At 46.4% G+C, this 24,893-nt stretch overlaps 2 protein-coding genes and 1 long non-coding RNA gene across 7 annotated transcripts in view; 1 reads left to right on the top strand and 2 right to left on the bottom strand.

The window, feature by feature from the left end:
- The window catches only part of CACNA1F (calcium voltage-gated channel subunit alpha1 F), a 104,317-nt gene extending 100,556 nt beyond the window's left edge, over window positions 1-3,761 (bottom strand). For all 3 annotated transcript variants that reach the window (XM_083158817.1, XM_083158818.1, XM_083158819.1), the window contains exon 1: window positions 2,199-3,761. The gene's annotated coding sequence lies outside the window, so the exon portion shown is untranslated. The remainder of the gene's footprint in view (window positions 1-2,198) is intronic.
- Window positions 3,762-11,124: 7,363 nt separating this feature from the next.
- Window positions 11,125-14,833, bottom strand: LOC146035398 (uncharacterized). Its single transcript, XR_014460630.1, has 3 exons — window positions 14,554-14,833; window positions 12,718-12,900; window positions 11,125-11,730 (listed from the first exon to the last, which is right to left on the bottom strand). It is a non-coding gene; the product is annotated as an uncharacterized LOC146035398 (long non-coding RNA).
- On the top strand, window positions 14,634-23,511 carry LOC146035396 (RIB43A-like with coiled-coils protein 2). 3 transcript variants are annotated; one of them, XM_083158814.1, is made up of 9 exons: window positions 14,634-14,777; window positions 15,121-15,209; window positions 16,687-16,805; window positions 16,892-16,973; window positions 17,885-18,229; window positions 19,060-19,178; window positions 19,261-19,488; window positions 21,196-21,362; window positions 23,321-23,511. In XM_083158814.1, exons 3-9 carry the CDS (start codon window positions 16,689-16,691, stop codon window positions 23,400-23,402), a joined length of 1,140 nt encoding a protein of 379 aa, XP_083014940.1. In that variant the 5' UTR covers window positions 14,634-14,777; window positions 15,121-15,209; window positions 16,687-16,688; the 3' UTR covers window positions 23,403-23,511. The 3 variants fall into 3 exon arrangements, with proteins under 3 accessions (XP_083014940.1, XP_083014941.1, XP_083014942.1); XM_083158815.1 differs by lacking the exon at window positions 14,634-14,777 and having other exon boundaries at window positions 15,102-15,209; XM_083158816.1 differs by lacking the exons at window positions 14,634-14,777; window positions 15,121-15,209 and adding an exon at window positions 15,514-15,889.
- The last annotated feature ends 1,382 nt before the right edge of the window (window positions 23,512-24,893 follow it).

The raw sequence follows: 24,893 nt of genomic DNA, 5'->3' as shown, positions 1-24,893 counted from the left end.
AACCTGACAAAGGGAGTATATTGGATTTTTCCCAGTTTATTTTGAGTCCTGAGTACGAACCAAAGTCGTCCACCACCCTCAGCAGTGTCTGTAGAGACTCATCAGCGTCAGCCAGAAACAATAGCATGTCATCAGCATAGAGGGCTATTTTGTCCTCATGATCCATTATTTTTATCCCCTTTATCTGGTCTGTAGCTCGTATCATGGAGGCTAACGGCTCGATTGCCATTGCAAAAAGGGCCGGTGATAGGGGGCAGCCTTGTCTTGTTCCTCTATAGAGCTTAAAGGTGTTTGAACTGTATCCGTTCACAGAGGTTCTGGCTATTGGTGCATCATAAAGCAATTTCAGCCAGGCAATAAATCTCGATCCGCATATCTATGTAGGACTGCCCAGAGGTATTGCCATTCCACTGTGTCGAAAGCCTTTGAGGCGTCCAAGGACACAACAAAGGCTCCCGAGACCTTTCCCTGTTCCCTCTGCAGATGATAGAATAATCTGTGAAGGTTCTGGGTGGTGGATCTCCCTGGCATGAACCCTGTTTGGTCTGGGTGGATTTTCAAATTTATAATAGAATTCAGTCTCATCGCAAGAATTTTGGCCATGATTTTGACGTCTGTATTCAACAGGGATATCGGCCTATATGATTCAGGGAGCATTAAGTTCTTGTCTTTTTTTGGTATTACTATTATTCTAGACTCAAGCATTGACGGGGGGAGGGTACCCCATTCTGGTAGTAAATTAAACAGGTCAGTTAAGTATGGAACAAAGAAGCCAGCATATTGTTTGTATACTTCTACCGGGATCCCGTCACAACCCGGGGCTTTAGACGCCGGGAGGGACGAGATCGCGCTTGCGACTTCCTGTAGCGTAAAGGGCTCTTCTAGCTTGATAGCCTCTTCCCCCGTCAGTGCTCGCAGGTTCGCATGACTTAGATATTGCTGCATCCCATCCTCTGTCTGGGTAACCCGAGATTTGTATAGGTTAATATAGTAGGTGGCAAATACCTCCGTTATGTCACTACCGCTATGACACTTTTCACTGTTAGGTTTAGTTATGCCAGTTATTATATTGCTGTTGTGTGACAGGAAAGCCAACTGCTTGCCCCCTGTCTCTGCTAAATAGTATTGCTGATGCCCAGAGAACATTAACTTCCTTTTTGTTTTACTATATAAGTATTCAGCCCACTCCTCCTGGGCCTTCAGCATGCGTCCCCTGTCACAGGCCGATTGTGACTTAACATATTCTGCCTCTATCTGTTGGACTAGTTCCTCTAGTTCCTTCTCTTTAACTTTACTGGACCTTTTTACTTCATTAATTTTTTTAATAAATGTCCCCCGTATAACTGCTTTAAGGGCGTCGTGGCGTATACCAACATTCTCGTAGGTCTTATTATTTATCAAGTATTCCTGCCAGAGCTCAGCCAGCTCCCTGTTTTCCCCGAGTGTCTTTAGCCAGTACGGGTTTAGTTTCCATAGGGCAGATGTTTATATCTGCCTATAACGTTTGGCGAATAACGATTCTCGCTTCGCCAGCATAACGTTGAGAAGCGGGCAAACGTTATAGGCAGATGTATTAACCCCATCCCAGCTGATAAGGAGAGCCGTTATCCCCAGCGTGAACGGCTCTCCTTATCGTCTCCCTCGACGCCCCACACATGCGCACTCGCCGTCGCCCCCCCCCCCCCCCCCTCGGCCAGCTTTCTGGGCATGCGCGAGATCTCGCAAAAACGCGAGATCTCCAGCGCAGCCCGAGCCAGACGCAGGGCTAGCATTGTCCCCACAGTGGGGGATAGGACAACGCTAGCCCTGAGCTGGCGAAGCGGCTGGGCGAATTAACGCCTTGAAGGCTGTTAATACATCGCCCTGGCCGCTAATCCCTGGGGGGGATTGTAGGGGACAGCCCCGCCGAGCGTAACTCGGTGGGCTGTCACTAGCGCACGTTAGGTGCGCTAGTAATACATTAGCAAAATCGTAATCCCCCCCAGTTAACCAGCGTTAAGTGCATTTTTGCACTTAACGCTGGTTCATACATCTGCCCCATATGCCTCGACCCCTATCTGAGTTGAGATCTAATTTCATAATGACAGGAGAGTGGTCCGAGATGCCTCTCGGTAAGTAGTCGATATTACTGACTACTGGTGCTAAACCTTGATATCAGAATCATGTCGATCCTTGTGTAGTTTCACGGCGGCACTTACGGCGTCCCTGTCAGCTTCTCCCGATGTCACGGAGATGTACCATGTCTCGTCACTTCCGATTCCGTCTGCAGCGTCATCAGTGCCTCCTTGTGTTATTGACTGACTAGCAATCCACTAGGAGCTACCCACGCTGCCCTCAGACATCAGTGGTCATCTGCCCATTGCTAACACAGGTAGAGGAAGCAACAACATTAATCCTACAGGCATTAGCAGGATCCTGGAGACAGTACACAGCCAGTGGCCATACACAGAGGGACCCGATTCCTCACCGCACACTACTCCTCAATATAAGGACACACATACCGCTCACTTCCACTCCACTCGTAACTACTGTGGAAATGTCAAATTGAGAGGAGGGGTACTCATAAATGAAAAGCCTAATCAAGGGGTATGGGAGAGAAAAATGGTTGGGAACCGCTAGGTATCAAATGCTGCAGATGTCGAAGGATCAAGATGAATGGATCATAAATATCGTGGGTCGTCAGACAGTTTTCCAGTCGATTTGCAACAACTTTCTCAATAAACTTTTCTAGAAATGGGTTTGATACCGGTCTGTAGTTGGTCATGCAGTCGGGATCTAAATTAGGTTTTTAAGAAGAGGTCTAACAATTGCTTCCGGAATTGGTTCACGAATAATGCCTGTCTACAAAGAGCATTCAACGTTTGTTGGCATCTACAATACCGAATATGTCCATACACCCTATTAGAAGCTTGGTTGATGCAGGGTCCAGATCACAGGTTGTGGGATTTAAAGACTCAGATGCACACAGCAATGGTTTTTAAAGGGGCAGCCTTGGATATGCCTGCCCTTTAAAAAAAAAAAAACTCAGAGGATATTACATTTGGCCAAATTTCTTTTACATCCAAATGGTCAAAGTTGGTCCATGAAGACTGTTGGCATACATTGGCAGGCTTGGCACTAATACAGTGGAGATCCCATCCCAGATGGCGGATGCTTTATCCGCAAAGCAGTTTGCAAACTCTTTCCATCTTGCCTGGGAGACAATTCCATCAGACTGAGGGCAGGCTGGTTTGCAAAGCATCTGCACTTTACAGAAAAGCTAAGCTGTCCTACTGTTTGTGCCCTGATCTCATTTGACAGGAACTCTGATTTCATAACGGTAATTGTGGATTGATATTTTTCATTATGTTTATTCGTTTTATCTGATCTTCTACTAAGTTACTCTTCCTCCATCTTTTATGTCTACGCTCCTATTCTTGAGGTCAAGCTAGGGAGCTTGACGGCATGGCTTGCAAGGTCATACTGTGGGTCCGATTCAAAATCACTACTACTGTGCAAATTCACAATCCATTCGATTATCGAATGTGCATGCGTACGGATCAATAGAGACAGAAATAGTAAAAAGTATCTAATCCAATTTGATGGACAGGAAAAAGGCGTTTGGGGTGGACACCTGCTGTTTTCTGTGAGTGTCTGAAAAAAACTCAGGTGTGCCCAGGGGTTTTAAGAGAGGGTGTGTGACATCAGCACTAGCGCCTGTCAGCCTGTCTCTGTTGCAGAGTTGTGGGAGGGTCAGACCTGGAAAATCATTAGATGGTGAGTTAATTGCATGGGATGTGGTCATTTGGTCTACAGCATTATGGTCGACAGTCATTAGGTCGACACCATTAGGTCGACATGGGAAAAGATTGACATGGGAAAAGGTCGAAAGGTCATTAGTTCGACAGGTCATTCATTCGACATTGTCTAGGTCGACAGTCAAAAGGTCGACATGGAGTTTTTCACTGTTTTTTTGAGCCAACCTGTGCTGACAGGTGGTAATTCATGCCCTACCATCCACTAGAGCGTGGTGGGAGAATAAATAGTGTGCCTAGCATAGCGAGGGACTGTGCCTGATGCTTTGTGAGCGATGCGAGGGGATGCGGTGCACTTTAAACTATGTCCATGTCGACTGTGTTGACATTCAGGTAAAAAAACCTGAAAAACCCCATGTCGACCTTTTGACTGTCGACCTAGACAATGTCGAACTAACGACCTGTCGAACTAACAACCTTTCGACCTAGAACCATGTCGACATAGAACCATGTCGACCTTTTCCCATGTCGACCTAATGGTGTCGACCATAATGCTGTAGAACAAATAATCCCAACCCAATTGCGTATGGATGTGCGACAGAATATAGGATTCCTTAATTTACGTAATTCCCTCACAGATTTACACAGAGGCGGGTTTTCTGTTTGGGTGGGGCCATCTACTCACAGTCATCTGCAAATTTGCAGATGAGCAATCAGGTCTGAATCAGGCCCCAGTATACGCACAGGGGTGGTCATATTGGGGCAGTACGGATGGTGTAATGGTTAGCATTACTGCCTCACAGCACTTGCGTGGGTTTCCTCCAGGTGCTCCGGTTTCCTCCCACAATTCAAAAATATACTGACAGGTTAATTGGCACCCAACAAAAATAAACCCTAGAGTGAATATGTGTGCGTGTACATGTGGTAGGGAATATAGATTGTAAGCTCCACTGGGGCAGGGACAGATATGAATGTTCAAATCAAATATTGGGCCACATGTACTTAGCTTGAAAAGTGATTAAATGGAGAGTGATAAACGACCAACCAATCAGCTCCTTCCTATCATTTTTCAAACACAGCCTGTGACATGGCAGGCAGGAGCTGATTGGCTGGCTGTTTATCACTCTCCAGTTATCACTTTTCAAGCTTAGTACATCTGGCCTATTCTCTGTAAAGTGCTGCGCTATATAAGAAACTGTTAATAAATAAAATAATAATATAATTTGCTGCCATCACATCCCTTTTCTAGTATAGGATTAGGGAACATGGATCTTTACAGTCACCTAATATGGCAGAGAGATCCAGTTTTGCTGCAAGAGCCTGGGGAGTCATATTCCTCCTTGCTGCAAGAGCCTGGGGAGTCATATCCCTCCTTGCTGCAAGAGCCTGGGGAGTCATATCCCTCCTTGCTGCAAGAGCCTGGGGAGTCATATCCCTCCTTGCTGCAAGAGCCTGGGGAGTCATATCCCTTTTTGCTGCAAGAGCCTGGGGAGTCATATCCCTCCTTGCTGCAAGAGCCTGGGGAGTCATATCCAGGACCGGCGCCACCACTAGGCAGCTTTAGGCATTTTCCTAGGGCGCTGGCCACTGGAGGGTGGCAGTTCGGAGCAGCCAGGTCCCCCCCCGATGGAGGTGAGCGAAGGTGAGCAGAGGTGAACTCCCCCCCCCCCCTATATGCAGCAGGGGGGTCCATGCTATTTATTTATTTGCAGTTTCTTATATAGCGCCGAAGATTCTGTTGCGCTTTACAATAGTATGCTATGCTATCTTAAGGGGTACCTGTGGAGCCCACAGCAACTTACAGAGGCCTGTCAGGTGCCCCCATCCAGCCAGGAGAGAGGGAGCCGCCCGCGGTACTCTTCTGGATTTGAAAACACTGGCTGCACGATGATTTGCTGAGATTTAGCCAATCAGCGTGTGGCCAGTGTTTTCAAAATCAGAAGCAATTCCCACGCCGCCGCCCGGTGGATGATGATGGAAGGCAGCACTTCACTCCGGCTGGGTGGTACAGCGGGTGGCTCCCTCTCTCCTGGCTGGACGGCGGCACCCGACGGGGCTCTCTAAGTTGCTGTGGGCGCCACAGGTACCCCTCAGATGGCACAGACACCCCCCTCCTATGTAGCCGGTGGGCGCCCCCATCACACTTTGCCTGGGGCGCTCCGGTGCCTTGCACCGGCCCTGGTCATATCCCTCTATTCAACTCCATTTCAGGGGGAGCAACTGAGCACCAAATTTTGTGGTGGTCTGGCCAGGTTTATTTTTAGGTCAGAGACCTATAATCCAGGGTTGCATACGTTCTGGGTGGCCTCTCCGGGAGAGGTGTTGCAAACAATGGTCCTTATTCTAGTGCACTCTTTCTGACAAAATCCTTCTTAGATGGACAAAACCATGTGCACTGCAGGTGGGGCAGATGTTATTTGTGCAGAGAGAATTAGATTTGGGTGGGGTTTTACTTCAAAGTGAGATCTATAGTGCAGTGTAAAAATAAAGCAGCCAGTATTTACCCTGCACAGAAACAAAATAACTCACCCAAATCTAATTCTCTCTGCACAAGTTACATCTGCCCCCCTGCAGTGCACATGGTTTTGTCCATCTAAAGGAGCCCATAGACGCTCCGTTTTTGCCGGCTCCGTTCTGTACTATGCGATGCGCACTCCCGCGCATCACATAGTACGTTACAAAAAGTATGTGCTGCACAATCGTATCGGATCGCAGTGCATGCACAAGGCATGCGATCCGATACGTACTTTAAAAGTACAAAACGGACCGTGTATGGGGGGGCTTAAGAAGGATTTTGTCAGAAAGAGTGAAATAGAATAAGGCCCAATATGCCAATAACAACCACTTAAAATGATACTAAATATGAATCCATAAAAAAATTACATAATTAAACACCTGTACGTGGCATATTGGGCCTTATTCTAGTTCACTCTGACAAAATCCTTCTTAGATGGACAAAACCATGTGCACTGCAGGGGGCAGAATTAAAATGTGCAGAAAGAATTAGATTTGGGTGAGTTATTTTGTTTCTGTGCAGGGTAAATACTGACTGCTTTATTTTTACACTGCAATATAGATCTCACTTTGAAGTAAAACCCCACCCAAATCTAATTCTCTCTGCACAAGTAACATCTGCCCCACCTGCAGTACATATGGTTTTGTCCATCTAAGAAGGAATTTGTCAGAAAGAGTGAACTAGAATAAGGCCCATTGTTTGCAATAACTCTAGCGTGGTCTAAACCCATTTCTAGTATTTTTTTGTCCCATTCGGAATGAGTAATCTAATTTAGAAAGTTTGGAGACTGTGCTGCTGATTACCTGTAAGCTGCTTTGCTGTATCCAGGGGAATACCCTGGGCGGTATTCAATGTGAATACCTGCGAGGTGCAGCGAATCCTTTTTAGGATTCGCTGCACATTCGCCACGTTCTGGAGCCAGCGGGCTCCGGTATTCAACGTGTCAGGGGCTCGCTGCCCTTGACAGGCGAATATGAGCTCCTGCGGCGATTGCCGCAGGGAGCCTGAGGAGGGTGCCAGGCAGAGAGATGGAAGTCTCTCTGCCTGCCCCTGAACGTTTGTGGGGGGCAGGTGGGCTCCCCGGGGGCCAGGCAGCACAGGCTGCCCCCCGGGGGTGCCAGCAGGGGAGTGTATATTCACTATACCCGATCGTGCAGTGCAGTGAATATATGAATATGTAATGAGCGGCTCGGCTCCGGCGCCCCCTGCTGGCTGCTGTGTAAAATAAAATTAAAAAAATAATTTTTTTTTTGAAAATTAAATATATATTCATGTGCTTACAGCACATGAATAAAAGTAGCATGCCCCTCCTCAGAATAAAATTCCTGATTTTTAGACACCAAATGTAAAAAACAAAACACTTTATTTTAGAAGTTCACATTCCACTTCACCATAAAAAGATAGCGATTGCTACTCGGTGAATCATGGCGAAAAAAACCTTGAAATGTATTCGCCATGTGGTCATTGAATAGGGTGATTCACCGTTTTTGTAAAAAATTCGCCAAACAGCACAAATTCGCCATAAAAACATGGCGAATCAGGCTCATTGAATACCGCCCCCTGACTCCTGTGGAGAAAGACACTGTTTTTACTTACTTTTTTTTTACTTCTAACTGGTTTATCTGATCATTGTCACATTTGTCAATCTATTCATCCACACCCCCATATAAATATATACATAAAAGTAGTTTGCTTTCTTGCTGGGCATACATGATTCTTGAACAATCTAAACACTGGGCATGTAGGCAGTGTTCCCGGATAATGACTGGGTGGTAATGGAGGAGGCTAAAGACAAATCTGCAGAGAGGGTGCGTACTTAGAGAACCTGCACCTGCCACAGGGCTGCTGCAGGTTTCTATGGTGCCACGTGTGACGCATCAAGTGCTATTTCTTTGTCTGTGGACATAGTGGGCGTCTCGGTCCTTGCTAATTCAGACACATGGCTGCTATGCTGCATCGCACCATTTGCATGAACAGAATTTATTATCTCAGTAACCTTTCTCCCACAGTTTCTACTACCTCTAAAGGTGCATACACATGGTGCGATTTGGGCTTATGATTTTCACTATACTGTATAGTCAAATTGTAAGAAAAGTTGGTACTTTAGATACTTTAGTGTAGATTTGCATACGACTTGCATGTGATGCGATTTAGCACCCCCCCCCCCCCCACTATACACGTCCGGTGTGAAGTTGATTCTATAAAGTGCAGCGAGCACAGCGAGACACTGAGTCTGAAGCATGGCGAGCTCCGCCAGGGGCTGCAGAAAGCGAGCCTGAAGCGTGGCGAGCGCAGCGTGCCCCGCAAGGGGCGCGGATTACTTGACGTGTATTCCGTGTCTGCTTGCAGCGCTTCGGGCTCGTTTTCCGCTTTGGGCTCATCACATGGATTATTTACCCTGAGACAGGTTCATACAGAGGCGTACCTAGATATTTGTAGGCCCCATAGCAAAAGTTTGTAAGGGCCCCCTATTTAGCAACTGATAACTGTATGTAAAACATATTACTTAGACAGCAAAGATAGGCCCCCTTCAGCTCTGGGCCCCATAGCAGCTGCACCCCTTGCACCTATGGTAGTTACGCCCTTGAGTTCATAAAAAGGATTGAGGGCACACAAGAAGACTTCTATACAACAAACTCTGAACCAACAAACACAGTGACACCAAACCAACAGCAGTACAATATGGCAAAAAGTATCAGTTTTAATGATAGAGCTGTATTCCATGTGTTGTTTCCCCAGCATCAGTTTCAGCCATGACCGTTCCTTCCTGTGTAGTTCCAGCGATAAAGGCACCGTGCACATCTTCGCTCTGAAGGACACCAAGCTGAACCGCCACTCTGCGTACGTGACATCCCTCACTCTGACAGTGCAGCAGAGAGAGCCGGTGGCGGCTGTCTCAGGGCTTCTGTCATCAGGCGCAGGAGAGGAATTTGTTTGTCAGGGAAAACACCAAAACCAGGCTCAGCACCTACTACGTTTGTAAAGGCCCATACACACTGGGCGACTGAGCTGAAAGTCGCTCAAAACACCCAGTTTGAGTTTGAGGTTATACCACAAGATGAGCGGCTTTCAGGACGGCTTTACATAGCCCCCTCCGTCGGCACCAGGCAGGGGGAAAGCCGCTCAGTGTGTATGCACTGAGCGGCTTTCCCTGCAGCGATGATTGGCATCATCGCTGTCCATACACACTGGGCATAGTCGCCCAGTGTGTATGGACCTTGATAAGAACCAATGCAGATTTGGGTTGGACTTCATCAGGAGAGATGAAGTCCAACCCATACCTACAGGGTGTAAGAGACGAAACAGGTAGAGAGCAGCCTGTTTCTACCCCAGCACTTTAGTCGTCTAAGCTGGTTTGCTTTTTGCTTAAATAAACTCCCAATTTTTTTATTTTAATTGGAGCTTTTCTTTCCTATATGTAATCACAGGGCACATGTGATCGGATTACACATTGGCACTCGTGGGGAGACATCTGGAATGTCCAACTTGCAGTCCGGGTAGAAGCCTGGTAAACCATTGTTTTAAAGATCAATCTGATGGGCACAATAATCACTAAAACACAGTACGCACATTACTTTTATTCAAAAGTGTGACTACCCACTTATTACACTAGAGAGCGCTGTTTCTCATCCATTTCCTAGTAAACATTCCGAGACGACGCAACAACTTTTCAACGGAGAACATAGCAGCCACCTGTCACACAGGATTTCTGTTTTGTGGAAGGACCTAATCTTCTAAATAGGAGCCTTCTTTCGGGACTTTTAACGAGCAGATCAGAATCGCCACGGTTGAAGCGCTGAACAGTACCCACCCTACTTCCGAAACACTGAGAGTGAAACTACATCTCATTCTCACATCCACAAACACAGAAGGAAGCTTTTTGCTTTGAGCGGGCTTACATATATATATATACCTATTCAATTGAGGACGGTTTTTCTGTACTTTGGTGCGCACAGTCTACCGATAAATGCTCAGCTGCGTGACCATCAGCACTGTGTACAAATCTGACTCAGGCTCTGGGTCTTTTGGAAGTAGGGTTAATACCTGTGTCACGTGTAAAGTAACCTGACTGCCCCCATACAGTGCATGAGACCAGTGTGTGTGTGCCCTAATAGTTTTTATCCTATCAAAGAACATCAATGGGACTTTCGGAGTATAGGCAGGTCCATGTGATGTCATGATGTCACCCGATAGTCACACAATGCTCCCTCTGGGAACATTTTGGATGGCCAGGATATCTTTATGGGGCCCCTTGGAACCTGCTGGGCCCTAACCAGGCGCCTAGGTTGGCTTGTTGAAAATCCACCTTTGCGGCTGACAATTACATGTGGAGCAGTTGTCATAGATACAGTATCTGCTAATATGACTGCATGTGATAGTCTGGGATTAGTTCCTCTTTCCTACCTGGGGTGTTGCTCTCTGCTCTGGTGCTTCTAGCACATCTTGCGTCTGTATCTCAATGGCGAGTTACAGACCAGACTGTGCTGGAGGCAGCAAAGCAGAGAGCGACACACCTGGCAGGAAAGAGGAACTGCACAAGTTTTGAAAGGCCCAGGGTGCTAGAATGAACACAAGGGGGAGTAACAGAGAATTTTGGTAAGCAAGTCACCTGTGGCATGCTACGTCTCGCCCCGCCGGTCCACGCTCACAGATGGAAAGTGTGTGTGTGGTGGTGGGGAGAGGCCCAGATGACGCCAATTAAACTAAATTGAGTCATTGTAGCCACACCTCCTTGTGCACTGCCAGCAGTGTGGGCAATGAATAGCGCATTTGCGTTTCCATGTCCTGTCCATTTTTTTAGAGCCCCGCCCTCTATTGCATCGATGTGGAGAAGCAACAAATCTGCAAGTATGTAATAATGTTGAAGATAAAATAAAAAGTATCAAACTTCCTTTATGAAAAGTGGCCATTCACAAAAAGGTTTTGTTTTTAAAGCACCGACATCGAGGGGAACCTAACACAGAGGTTAAAGGATTACATGAAACAGAAGGTACATAGACAGTAGTACTGCCCAAATGAGCTTACAGTCTATGGGGTAGACATAATAAGCCGCCGATTATCAATGCCTTTAAAATGGCAAATAAATAAATGCTACACCACGACTGTTTAGCATTTATTTCTAAAGTGGTTTTGAAACGATAATAAACCATTAAACATAATAAATGAATATCTTCTATATAAAATCTACATTCCCCCCATCCCCCCCCCCCATCCCAGTGCTAAATAGTCAGAGATCTAGTTACATGTAATGAGCCAGGAAAGGTTCTGTGCTACTAGCTGCTGACAATGACGTGAGATCTCCGCAGGTTGCTGGTCTACGCAGTATGTAACCCAACAGAAGGGCAAGATGCCTGTAGGGTGAGTCAGGAGTCCGACACTGCAGGTCCGAATCTGTCCATTGTCCGTACCACAAGTGAGAGGTGCTCAAGGAAAGAGCTGACGGATACTCGGAGGATACGGGCTTCATCCGCTTGCCAGTGTCTGCACAAATACAACATTACACTGAAATCAGAGATTCATTTGAAAGAGGACTGTGACTAAATACCAAGTGGGCAGCCATTTTGCCAGCTAAATTAACATCAAAGTCGAATGACATTCGCAAATAATGTGATACAAACTTCATATTTAAAAGCTTAAATAGCTGTACAGGCCATGGCGTGATGAGTATGGGTGATACACAGAGTGCACTGCAGTACAACAAGGCCTGACAGTATCAACTCCCCATCAGGACCAATCAGAGACAGAGCGGGACCGGACCATCCCCAAGGTCTGCTGGGAACTTTCCCAATTCAGTAATGTGGGAAGTGAGTCTCAGGGAGCCATGTTTTGGTCAGGAGACACAATGATGAGCTGGAACAAGGTCAGAACAGGCAACGACTGCAAATGTTGTGGTGACAGGTTTTCTTACCGATTCCTAATCGTTGCTTTGGACTATGGCCAGTGGCCGAACAAACCATGTACTAAGGATACCGTGATTAGGTACTCCAGAAAGGGGAATAGCTGGTTGTACGACGGAGCTATTCGTTAGACTTTCCTACTAGCTGCTCGTCTTATTAGCTAATGTCAAGCTGTTTATGAGGAAAACTTGCTAAATTCAGCTATGCAGCGATGTGTGCATTCATTTATCCAACTGGGAAAGTAGTAGGGCAAGATATACTAAGCTTGCAATGTGAAAAATGGAGAGTGATAAACCAATCAGCTTCCTCCGGTCATTTTTTTTAAACCCAGCCTGTAACAGGACAGGTAGGAGCTGATTGGTTGATGCTTTACCACTCTCCATTGACACATGCTTTTGTATGGTTGCTCGGCTTTTGTATGGTTGCTCAGCAACCACGTTGTTTCCTCATAATTAGTCTAGTACAGCCTTACTTTGTACAATACAAACAACCTAGGATTAGGCGACAACATGCATCGAATACTGAATTATACTGCATATATGACAAAGTGAACAGATTAGAGCCCACTCACACAGCAGAACATGACCGCCTCAGGTGAGGGAAGAGCTGGAGTAGCGACACTTACACATGGAGAACATTGTCTGTGATGCTCAGCGTCTTGCTGACGCCTCCTTTCCTGGGCTCTGCGTCCGGGCATAACGTGTCGTGAGCGATCTGGGCTCCTCTGGAGCAGGGGAATGGGACGTGCAGCTGGCTGTATAGTGGTTATGGAAATGGAAGGGACGATAACATTGGGCCTAGTCTTAGCAGTACACCATCGTGCTAATCATACCTTCACTATAACCGAGTTACCTGGAAGCGGCTGTAACTACAGAGATAGGATTGCGAGCCCTGGGAGGTGCAGCAGGGAAATATACCTATGAGGGTGCCAGGGTAGTGAGGAGAATCACCATCTCCGGATAGTATCACCATCAGCGGTAATCAGCCTACAAATAACATTATTCTAGCAAACCACAAATCCTCCTCATAACGCAGTAGAAGAGCACAAGCTGTTACTGTCCACACTGAGAATAAATACAACGTATGCTGAAATCTCAGGCTGTGGATAAAGAAATGTTCAACTGTATCCCATACACAAAGTGATATTCTTAGAGGGGTATATGGTCAGTAGGTCGACAGTGAAAAGGTCTTCATGGTTTAAGGTCGACAGGGTCATTAGGAAGGTCAACAGTCAAAAGGTCGACATTGGTTTTTAACTGACATGTGCCAAGAGGCGTTATTTCATGCCCTCCCCTCCACTAGGGCGTGGAGGGAGAATAGTGTGCCCAGCATATCGAGACACCGTGCTTGAATCATGGTAAGCATTTCCGGTGCACTTTTTCTGTGTCTGTGTCGACGTTCAGGACAAAAAACACGTGAAAAACCCATGTCAAACTTTTGACTGTCAACCTAATGCATTTCGACTTTAGTTTGGTCAACCTAATGATCCACACCTCTGAGAGGTTTCTTTACTAAACAGCAGGTTTTAAAGCTTTGACCACTGAATTTAAAATCACAATAAGCCAATAACACTAAGTTTAAATTCTGCAAAACAGCAGCTTTGAAGAGCCACTGGGGGGTATTCAGACCTGATCGCTTAAGCGATTATAGATAGACTGCACATTAGGTAGTTTGACCCTACCGGTAATCTACAGCAGAGACAGGCCGATCACCTGGACATGCCTACATTTTCTGAATCATTCCTGAAAAAGGTTGTTTAACAACCACAAATGCCATTTTTCTGTCCCATATACAATTTATTTTGCTATTCACCCTCACACATGCGTGCTGCGATCCGTATGCATACAGTCATTCGATAACCGATCGATCTTTAAATTTGCTAATCAGCGATCAAATGTGAATCAGGCCCTTTGATGGGAAAAATACTTTCATCAGATTAGCAATATCGATGGTTCCTAACCATAAGTTTCTGATATCCATCTTACAGAATACTGAATAAGTAGTAATCACATGTTGTAGCAAGTGGATTGAGCAAGTTAAGCAAATGTGTGCGTAATATATAATAAATGTGTGGTAGTAACAGAAAAAAAATTTGATATTACATATTATTCACCCATTTCATCAGGTTTTTATGGAATACTAGTATAAGTGAGAACACATAGTTTTCTAATCATACTAGTATGAATGTGACCCTATACAGTAAAAAATCTCCTACTTAAAAATGGCAGCGCGCACACACTGAATATACACAGGCTACAACTTCTACAAGGCATGGGCAACAAAATGAATGACTGGAAACCAATGCTAACAAGCGGACAACCCCCATCTACTTTCCTGGCTACCATCTCTCTCGCCCAGAAATCCCTCTTTCTTCAGAATCAGAACGCCAGACCATGTAAAAGGATACAAGTGCAGTGTGGGCACCGCCATCATAACTGCTGGCAAACCGTACTCGTGCACCATAGAGAGCAGACGCACGCGATAGACCTGCACCTTACGTCCACAACGTGGAGGAGGACTCGATTTTTACAGCAATTATTATATATTTTTTAATCTGCAGGAGTACAATCATTTGGCGACCCCTGCTGGCTATTAAGGGAAGTGGCGGATACAAATCGAACTTTATGACAGGTACTACTATTATAGGGCTACTAATTCAGTAGCTAATGAAAAATGTATGTAAAAGGATTTCTAAAGTTTCAAGTTACTATAGCAAGTTAGCAACCAGGGAAATAAGTATCAGGAGTCATGTGACAGGCTGCCTCACTGAGGAACCCCAGATTGTCACCAGAAGGGGGTTACAGGTCACACAAGCCCTTATTCTCCTTATGCTGTGCTTCTCTGATTAGCTATTATAACCGTTCATCTTGTTAAAATATTTTTAGAATTGTGTGTGACCAAAAATAAACATTGTATGAGTGGGAGTAGGAGCATAGAGAGGTTTGTAATACTCAGCATCCCCCTCTCCTTCCAGCACTTGCTGCTTCCTGAGGACAATAATGGTACCGTCTGTTGCTATAGCGACGCATATTGTTGCTGAGAGGTGTCTGATGAGATAAGCAGGTCTGTACTACTGTGCCTATATGCATTTATTTATATATACAGCATTCATCATCTGTTGTTTTTTTTACGTGCTTTATTTATATATTTTATATATGCTATTTATTGTACAGTTTAAGTACATACTGTGTGCATCTCGTTTATTTTGAATAATGAAAGGGAGCCACTTATATTATTATTATTATTATTATTATTATTATTATTATTATTATTATTATTATTATCATACCTGCACTACATGATTTGTCTTATTTGTTATATAAGTTAAGGCCCCCATATACTAGTACAATATGGCCCTTTTTTAAATGACTTCAACCCATCAAGATGAAAAATCATGTGAAAAGTGTCATATCGTATGCAGCTTTTTCAAAAGGTCCTTTTGAAAAAGCTGCAGGTAAAGCAGCGAAACGCGTCAAGGCAGCCAGAGATCCACCACTGCTGCTTCATCTATTCCAAAGTCCGGCATTGCATCCATCTTGGTAGTCCACCGCCAAACGAGGGATCGCCATCTACCCTCTTGGGTTTTCTAACCTTTGAACCAGCCGCTTCCACAGCCAGAAATCCTCAACACAGACGTCTTTAGAGGAAAGGGCATTGATTGTCCCCCCGAGGTTACAAATGGAATAAAAGGGGTGTGCTATCCCCCCAAAGATTCGGACATTTGCAGCTTTTAAGTGGAACCAGTGGGTGACTATACTTAACCAACGTTATTTTATCATTCCGTTTTATTTTTACTTTCATGTATTCGATTACATTTTATTCTATTATTTCCATGCAAATGCATTATTAATAAACTGTAATAACCTAAATATCCGGTGATCAGCGCTGTTACATATTTTCTTTCCTTTTTGCTTTTACTGTACCAAAATCTGAGTTGGACGCAATGTCAGTTTTGCACTCATTTAAGCATTTTTATTTAGTGCACATGCATCTGTCGCGCTGCACATGTGTGCGCACATAGTTACAATTATGATTGAGTTGTAATGCCTCATCGGAATCCTGACTGCTGGTACACCGATGCTGCGCTCGCCACGCTGTGGGCTCGGTGGCTCGCTATGCTCGCCACTGGTTCTACTCCCCCTCTATGGGGGTCGTGGACCGATACGAGGGAGAATAGCCCCTGTTGTTCGGGATCCCGACTGAACTTGTTGCGGACTCAGACACATATTCACTCACACTGGAGACCATACTCTGAAGGATAATCTACACCAAGAATGGTGCGACCAGAGGCAGAACTTCCATTGGTGCAACAGGTGCCCCTCCCCCCCACGACCCCATGCCTCCTGTTGACACCCTCTGCCTGTTTGGCAAACACTGCCTCCCCCTACCTTACACTGTCACCCTCTGTAAGCTCCTGATGTGAATGGCCAAATATTGTCTGTAAAATGCTGCGGAATATGTGTGCGCTATATACAGTAAATTACTTGTAATAAATAAATAATTACCATTGGTGCATTAATGCCATTATGTGTGTCTGCAGCCATGTATAAGTTAGATCTGCCGATAGATCTGAAAGATGCTGCTGCGATCGAAAGGAGAAGAAATAAAGAGAAACAAAGGCAAAGTCGGATATTCAACGCCAAACATCGGACAATAGGGGTGCGTCTGTGTTCTATCGCAGATCATGGATTCCTCCATTATTACATCATGTATGGAAGTTATTAGGGTTCCTGTTTTTTCTCTAGGTGGATGTGGCCACTCTGGAGAGACAGGTAGAAGAAAGGAAGACTCTGGAGAGAACTGAGAAAGCTCGGGATGAGGCCTTTGGTACATATTCTTGTTTTTAGGCTAAACTGACACTTCTTATCATGAGTGCAGGGAAACCTTCTTTATGTGTATTGGTATGAATGAAAATTTTCCAGGCTCAGCTGCGCTGCCACAGCAGGCTTACCTGGAAAATTTACAGGCATACTACCAATATGCAGGTGTGCGCCAGTGGTGCCTGCAGCTGTGTTCCACTGGCGCATCACCTCTCGGGGCACCCCCCTCAGTGGTCGCTCCCACCTCCCCTCCTGTCGCTCCGCCCCTCCGCTCCGGTGATCATACGCTCCGGTGATCGAACGGCTTTGGTGAGTTTCACATTCGCCGAGCCAGAGTGGGCAGACAGGGGACCGGAGCACCCCCATAAAAATGCTGAGCGTTCCCCTGGGAACGTAGGCGGGCCAACGCCTGCTGGGGGCAAGTGGCTGATGTCATATGACGTCAGGGCCCGCCCTCTTTTTTTCGATCTGCGGAGGAAACAAAAGTCAGTTTAGACTGACATTTATTTCCAAGGGAGAGAAATCAGTCGATGGTCTCCCCTTTGGCCGCATCCGATGGAACACATCTCCTTGCATGCTAGAGAGGGGGTGTGGGTGGCGCTGACCTGTTCGTTAGGCTGCGAGTGTACGCAGCCTAGTGAACAGGTCTGAATTAGGCCCCCAACTTTATATCCAATGTATGTCAATATATACATGTTGTCAATTACAGAGAATCATCAATATCATCCCAATAAGATATATATGGAAACATAATAGCAAGTCACCACTATATTATTTGTATTATTATTTATCACTGATAATTGTTGCAATATTAATCACACAACGTCATCTTTATTTTCTAATAAGTCTAGTAACTACCACAGTCATAGCTTTGACCCATTGCACAAATCTAACTGCTCCCTTATTATGACCCTTCAGATGTAGACCGGCAGCAATATGATAAAATTGCTCTGATGCTGGAACAGAGAGAGCAGGAGCTCGCCCGAGACTTAACCCTCGCTGTGCAGAACTTCAGCGAACAACATCAGCAGCCTGAGGGCCGCAGGGAATTTGACCTGTACGATCCGGATGCTCTAAAGAAGGATAGGCCTGCTAGAGTTAGTGACGATGACCCCAGATGTGGTCCTGCCAGCTTGCAAAAGTTCGCCGGAGAAGACCTGAGTGAAAAGGAACGGAAGAAGTTACAGACAGAGTTGTCCAAAAGGTGGTTGTCAGAGCAGAAAGACGAGAGGAAGAGGAGCGAGGCACAGAACAAGTTTGCAGGTCAGACAGATTAGTGTGTGATAATAAATAGAGGACAGTGTATGTTATACTGAAGTATAATAACATTCGGTAGAATGCTGATACTCTTTAAATCCCACAACTAGTTTTTACCCCTTTCACATCACAAATGCCAGGTTGCACCCAGGATGTGGACCCGGGTCTGTCCCGGGAGCAACACAGTATTTGTGCTGTTTGCTGCTCACAGTGACCTGGCTTATTGCTGGGTCACTGATGTCATCCAGGGGGTGGGGACGGAGCAGCGGCATGTCAGGTGGGGGAGGAGGCAGCACTGAGGTGACGCTGCTGCCTCCTCCATGGAAGTGAACTAGCCACAGGTCGCTGGACCCGGTTACCCGTTCACACTACCCAGCAACCCGTGTCCGACCTGGGATTAACACTTCTTTTATCCCTGGTCTGATTGCCGGGTTGCTAGACCCAGATTATTGGACATGGCCTTTTCACACTGCACGCCGACCTGGGTGGACCTGGCAACAACACAGGATCTACCTGGGTTATTTGTGCGGTGTGAAAGGGGTATTAGAGCTACACTGGGTTACTTGATGCATAATGAAAAGAACACTAAAAGATACTGCAGGTTCCCAATGTAATGGAACATTACTAAAAATATAGTGCTCACAATTTTATAACTGATCTATATATCACAAGCCTTTCGCCGTATGTGTCCCCCCGATATGTCTCGGAACAACGTTGTTCAGAGTAACTGAAGTTGACGGACGGATGAAAAGAATAGAAATGCTTGTTTTCTCTGTATGCCCATCTTCTATTTCCATATAATAACCTTGTTTTTCTCCACATCTTCATTTAAACAGATAATTTATATGACAAAAAGAGGGTGGAGTTGGATGAGAGAGCTCAACACCTAAGCAAGATGGAAGAAGAGTGCAGGAAGGCGGTAACCATGGCCACCAATCATTATAACCAAGCCTTGGTAAGTCTTCTTGAGCGCTCTGGCTGTACCTGACAACACCAGTCCCTGTAGCCTCCTGACCTTGGTTTTCCTCCTGACCTAGGCTATGGAGGCATCTGAGCGCAGGAGGCTGGAGAAGGAGAAAGAGGAAAACAATAACTATGCAGAAATATACAACCACCTGACAGGGGATATCCTGACAGAAAACCCTGAGGTGGCGGTCAGCTCATTTGGGGCACACCGGGTGGTGCCGGATCGGTGGAAAGGCATGAGTCCAGAACAGCTGAAAGCCATCTTAGAAACTCAGGAGAAGCAATGCCAAGAAAAACAGGTAGCACGATCAGCATAGTCCCGGGTTATGTTTCCAACGGAGCATTATATTTCTGTGTCTGCTCTGCACTATGGAATTCCCCTATTTATAGAACTGAATTTTTAGCACTGAAGACTAAAAAAGGCAGCCAATAATCCATCCCACCTAAATATATATGTACTATATCAGTGGTTCCCAAACTGGGCACCTAGGCGTGCAGGGGTACCTGTAATACCCCTTTCTCATCGCAAAAATAACTCGGGTCGATCCTAGGTTGTTGCAGGGTCGACCCAGGTCTCTGTGTGATACGAAAGGGCCTTTTTACAATTTCCGGGTCCAGCAACCTGGCATTCTGTCCCGGGAGTGACCCGGCATTTGCAAGGTTCAGCTCCCCACAGCGAACCAGACGCTGACTTCAGACGAGGTCTGGACGGAGCGTCATCAGGGTGGGGGAGGAGTCAGCGCAGCGTGTGAACGGCACCCGGGTGGTCTGACTATATGCAATGTGAAAGGGGTATAAGACACTAGGGGTGCCTCGGTTTGGAGGTCCAAGATCATAACAAATTATTTATGGTAAAAAATATAGGCAAAACCAGTGCTTGCGGCTGCCAATCATAAAATATATGGAAAATTATGACCACAACTATGTCCACCATCGCATTACTGACTCTAACAGTGACAGCAAAGCACAATGTACTTCATTTCATTTAAATGTTTTTATTTTTTTTATCTATCACTAAGAAACCTTTTGACTAGAGGCGTTCTGAAAAGTGCTGATACTCTAGGGTGCCATGATTCAAGTTTGAGGACACTCTCCATGTACCCTGCCAAACAGTCCTTATTTTGAAGGAAAATAGGTTCAGGAACTATGGGCGTTGATGTGGGTGGAGCTACCAAAGGGGCGGGGCATACATTGGTGCATAAACTTTTTTAAACACGTAATGCCCTCAGCAGCGCCATATATACACAATGGACCTTATTCAGATCCGTTCGGTCCTCTGTGGTATGCAGGCAGGAGGTGGTATGCAGGCAGGAGGTGGTATGCAGGCAGGGGGTGGCATGCAGGCAGGAGGTGTTATGCAGGCAGGGGGTGGCATGCAGGCAGGGGGTGGCATGCAGGCAGGAGGTGGTATGCAGGCAGGAGGTGGTATGCAGGCAGGGGGTGGTATGCAGGCAGGGGTTGGCATGCAGGCAGGAGGTGGTATGCAGGCAGGGGGTGTTATGCAGGCAGGAGGTGGTATGCAGGCAGGAGGTGGTATGCAGGCAGGAGGTGGTATGTAGGCAGGGGGTGGCATGCATGCAGGCAGGCAGTTGTATGCAGGCAGGGGGTGGCATGCAGGCAGGAGGTGGTATACAGGCAGGGGGTGGTATGCAGGCAGGGGTGGCATGCAGGCAGGGGGTGGCATGCGGGCAGGAGGTGGTATGCAGGCAGGAGGTGGTATGCAGGCAGGGGGTGGCATGCAGGCAGGAGGTGGTATGCAGGCAGGCAGTGGTATGCACCTCCTCATGCATTTGCATTACAGTGGATTGCACATGATAAGCTGCATAAGTACTACAAGCTGAATCAGGCCCATTATGCGGTATGTGCAATGGACCAGAAGCAGGAACAATTCTAGCCATGATGCTACATTTGATATACTACTGTGTGGCACCATGTCAGACCTGGGGGACGCGCAACTAAATATTCCTAAGTATTATTTCCTCATGATCACATTATTATTTTTTCAGAGGCTGAAGGAAGAGGAGAAGCAGCGCGACACTGAGTGGGACAGGCAGCGGCTGCTGGCGGGACGCGCTGCAATGACATTGGAGCAGCAAGAGGAAGAGTTTAGCAGGGAGATAAGGAAGAGACTGGATCAGTGTAACCAGCAGCTGGGCAGAGAACAGAAGGCACAGTGAGTAGCTGGCACCACCATTGCTCTGCCCATTAGAAAGCACACATACATTGAGTGGGCCTGAGTCGGACACAGCAGTGATATCAGGTGCAGCGCAGCAATGATTTTATTTGATGCATGCGTCCTGATTTGTAGGTCCGAATCTCAAACCCCAACGATCGTCACTGTTCCTAAAAGCACCTGGAGGCTTCTTTACAGGGCATATAATAGATAAATCAGTGCCAAACTAGTGTATATAAGTACATACATGTACAATCCATGGAAACTCTGTCATTCATCATGTGAAAAAGGGAAAATCATGTTTGCACCCGAATACTAGAACTGCAGTGATCCTATACCTAGGACACTAGATGTATGGGAGATTCTTACCTCTGCTAGCAGCTCAACACTGCTGATTGGACAGATCCTGTGGCTTGCCCAATCAGCTGTTCCCAAAAACTTTCTATGCCGATGGTAGCAGGCACCACAGCTGGACTGAGTCTCTGCAACTATTAGCATCACAAAGAACTACAATGAATGATAGAAGGGTTGACTCTTAGTATTTTAGTAAGTTAGTATTCAGGTGCCAACTCTATTTGTTCATTACCAGTGGCGGCTCTTAGTGTTGTAGGGTTTTCCCCACCAGCTGGTCCCCGAACCTGTACAATTCAATTGAAACTAGGGCCAGTGTATGCACAGCAGCAGCCATGGTACTGCACATGTGCAAAAACCTGGTTTCTATGGGCTGCATTAGCTGAAGTCCATAGAAGCCGGCTAGGGCAGCACAGTAAGGCAGGGAGTGGCTTCCTATAGGAAGCCAGCTCTCTACCTATCGCAGCCGAGACTGGCAGTCCCAGAGGAAGGGAACACCTCCCAATAAGGCTGCCTTACTGCGGTGACTGACAGGTAGGACTTCCAACAGGAAGTCACTTTCAGTCACAGTGAACTGTGAAGTCTCAAGGACTGCATCTGCCTGCACTATTGCTGACGAGCTGACAGAATTTACTGGGGAGCTGCAGTCCTGCAGCCCATAGGTAAAATCTGCCACTGTTACTGGGAACCTCTTCTCACTCTTGCAGTGATGGAGGACGGGTCTGACACAAAATGCAGTCAGGGGCTGGGCATCATTTCTAGCCATGCATTGGATTCTCTAGCACTGAGATGAATACCAATGCAGGGAAATCTCACCCCTATATATTGCAATGTACAGGTGTTTAATCACAGCCCATATAATACAAAAAACGCGGGACTTTAAATATTGCATAGGAAATTCATTTACCATGTATGGCCTGATACAGAATGTAATGTACACCTGTTTGCAGAGTCTATGTTGCGTGTATTCATAGTGCGCTTGCTCCAGAACCAGGGGAGACAGATTTGTGCACATTCCTATCGCATCTACACTTATAAGAGACAGGCTGTATCGGGGTGTATTCATGTTGGCAAAGCTCATTAAGGGTGTATAGACTATAGCAATGCAGGTTGGACATAAGCGGAAATGCAGACGTATTAAGGGACTCATTCAGATCTCATCACAGGCCAAATTTGTTCTCAAAATGTTCAAAACAATGCTGCATTGCAGGTGGGACAGATGTAACAAATGCAGAGAGAGTTATATTTGGGGTGAGGTGTATTGAAACTGGAATCTATAATGCAGTGTTAGAACAAAGCAGCCAGTATTTACTCTGCACAGAAACAAAATAACTCACCCAAATCTAACTCTTTCTGCACATATTACATCTGCCCCACCTGCAGTGCATCATGTTTTTTCCCATTTTCAGAATCAGCTCTGAATTAGTATCACTGCTGCCAGTCTATGCTGATGACAACGCGCGATCAGCTATGGCCGATGTGCATTCTTTTACATATCAATGCCAATATGAATAACTGGGATAGTACAGTTCTGTAAGGCATAAGAGAAGCTGGATGTCTCCTTGCATATCTGTTACTAATAAATGTCCATTTGTGTGTCATTGCAGCATGGAGTACCTGGATAAAGTTGTATACACCAACAGCCCAACCGCACATTTCCACTCTCAATTTAACACCACCAGTCGCTGAATGAAGTGATTCTGGGAGAAGCGGTCAGTGATCTGGCGGGGTCCAGTCTGCGGCCCACAGGTCCTCTCTATGGCTGGCAATGTTTGCATGCAATAAAAATACCTTATAGCAAGCACCGTCTCTTTATTCGCCTAGTAGATTTTTTCCCCTTCTTCCGCAGGTGATTCGGCGTACACATGATTCGAGGTGATTCAGCAGTGGGGGGGGGGGGGGGGGGGGCTTGGGCTGGCTGGCATTTATGGGCTCACTAGGCAGCGAATGTACGCTGCCTAGCGAGCCAACCTGAATCAGGCTTAAAATCTGGAGCCGTAAGGTAACTTTTCCACCCGCATCTAAAAAACAAAACTAAATTACTTTATCTGCCCTGCAATATGGAAAAAACTCATGTTTTTTTTAATAGAATCAAAAACACCTGGGATCCTATTCTGGTCCACACGCAACGTTGTGAATTTTGCAGCTTTGCATGTGGATTAAACGCCACTCATCGAATGATTTGGAAGGGACAACCAAAAATAAGACACTCTCTGGTGTCTTAGCCTTGCGTGTTCCCTGTACGGGAAGAGGGCGGGCCGCTGACATCCGGTGATGTCAGCAGTCCACCCCCAGCAGCCGTATTACTGCCTAATTTGAATGCGAACCCCCAGCGTATTCATAGGACCTCCCATGAAATGCTGGGTATTCCAATGAACGCGTCCCCTCACCGCACATGGGAATGCTTTGGGACATCTAAAGTTAATTATGTTTTTCCACATTGGTTGCAAAACATTGTTAGACCTAAACATTGGTACTGTGAAACTGATGTTAACCGATGTTTATATATTTTTTAAATAAACTGGATACCTAAGCATATTGTGGCCAGAGACCCCGGCACACGGGGTTAATGGCGCCACAGCACCCTCCGTACTGCGGCCGCCATCATGGACAGAGGGCGCTTGGCGCCAAAATTCTAAATGCATTGTAAATGTTAAGTGCACTTACTGTACTTGGTTGTTGTGTCCCAAGGGAATCCAGGGTCCTGTGTGGGCTGCTGGGTTCCCCCACAGTCTTACCCCAAAAACGGAATGCTTTCCCAGACATCCTTCAAGCTGGGAGCTGTAGGTATGGTAGCAGGGAACATCAGCTTTCCAACAAGCTGAGTGGATCCCTGGAGCTACATGGGGCTCTTCGTCGGCGGACAGGAGACCCGGGAGGGGATCAGGGCTTCCCATCTCTGGAGCTCACGTCTGGGCTAGAGGTGTTCAGCTGGTCCCCTGGCAGGCTCCTGGAAGTATGTTTTGGAGGGAAACCTTCCCCCTAGCCAGACAGACCGCCAACTGGGTGGTACCTGGCCCCCCAGGTGGGCTGTGGCTCAGAGGAGTAACCACTCCCCTCTGTCCATAGAGGACAATTCAGAGTGTGCATGTGCCCAACGCATGCACGTCTCTGGCACTTAAGATGATTGGTTGGAGACCACAGGGTGGGCTTACCCTCTGTTGTAATGTGTATTGGAGT

The sequence above is a fragment of the Crinia signifera genome, chromosome 9, assembly GCF_055691185.1.
Source record: "Crinia signifera chromosome 9, ASM5569118v1, whole genome shotgun sequence".
In the NCBI taxonomy this organism is placed as follows: Eukaryota; Metazoa; Chordata; class Amphibia; order Anura; family Myobatrachidae; genus Crinia; species Crinia signifera.
This window is presented reverse-complemented; position numbering and strand designations above follow the sequence as displayed.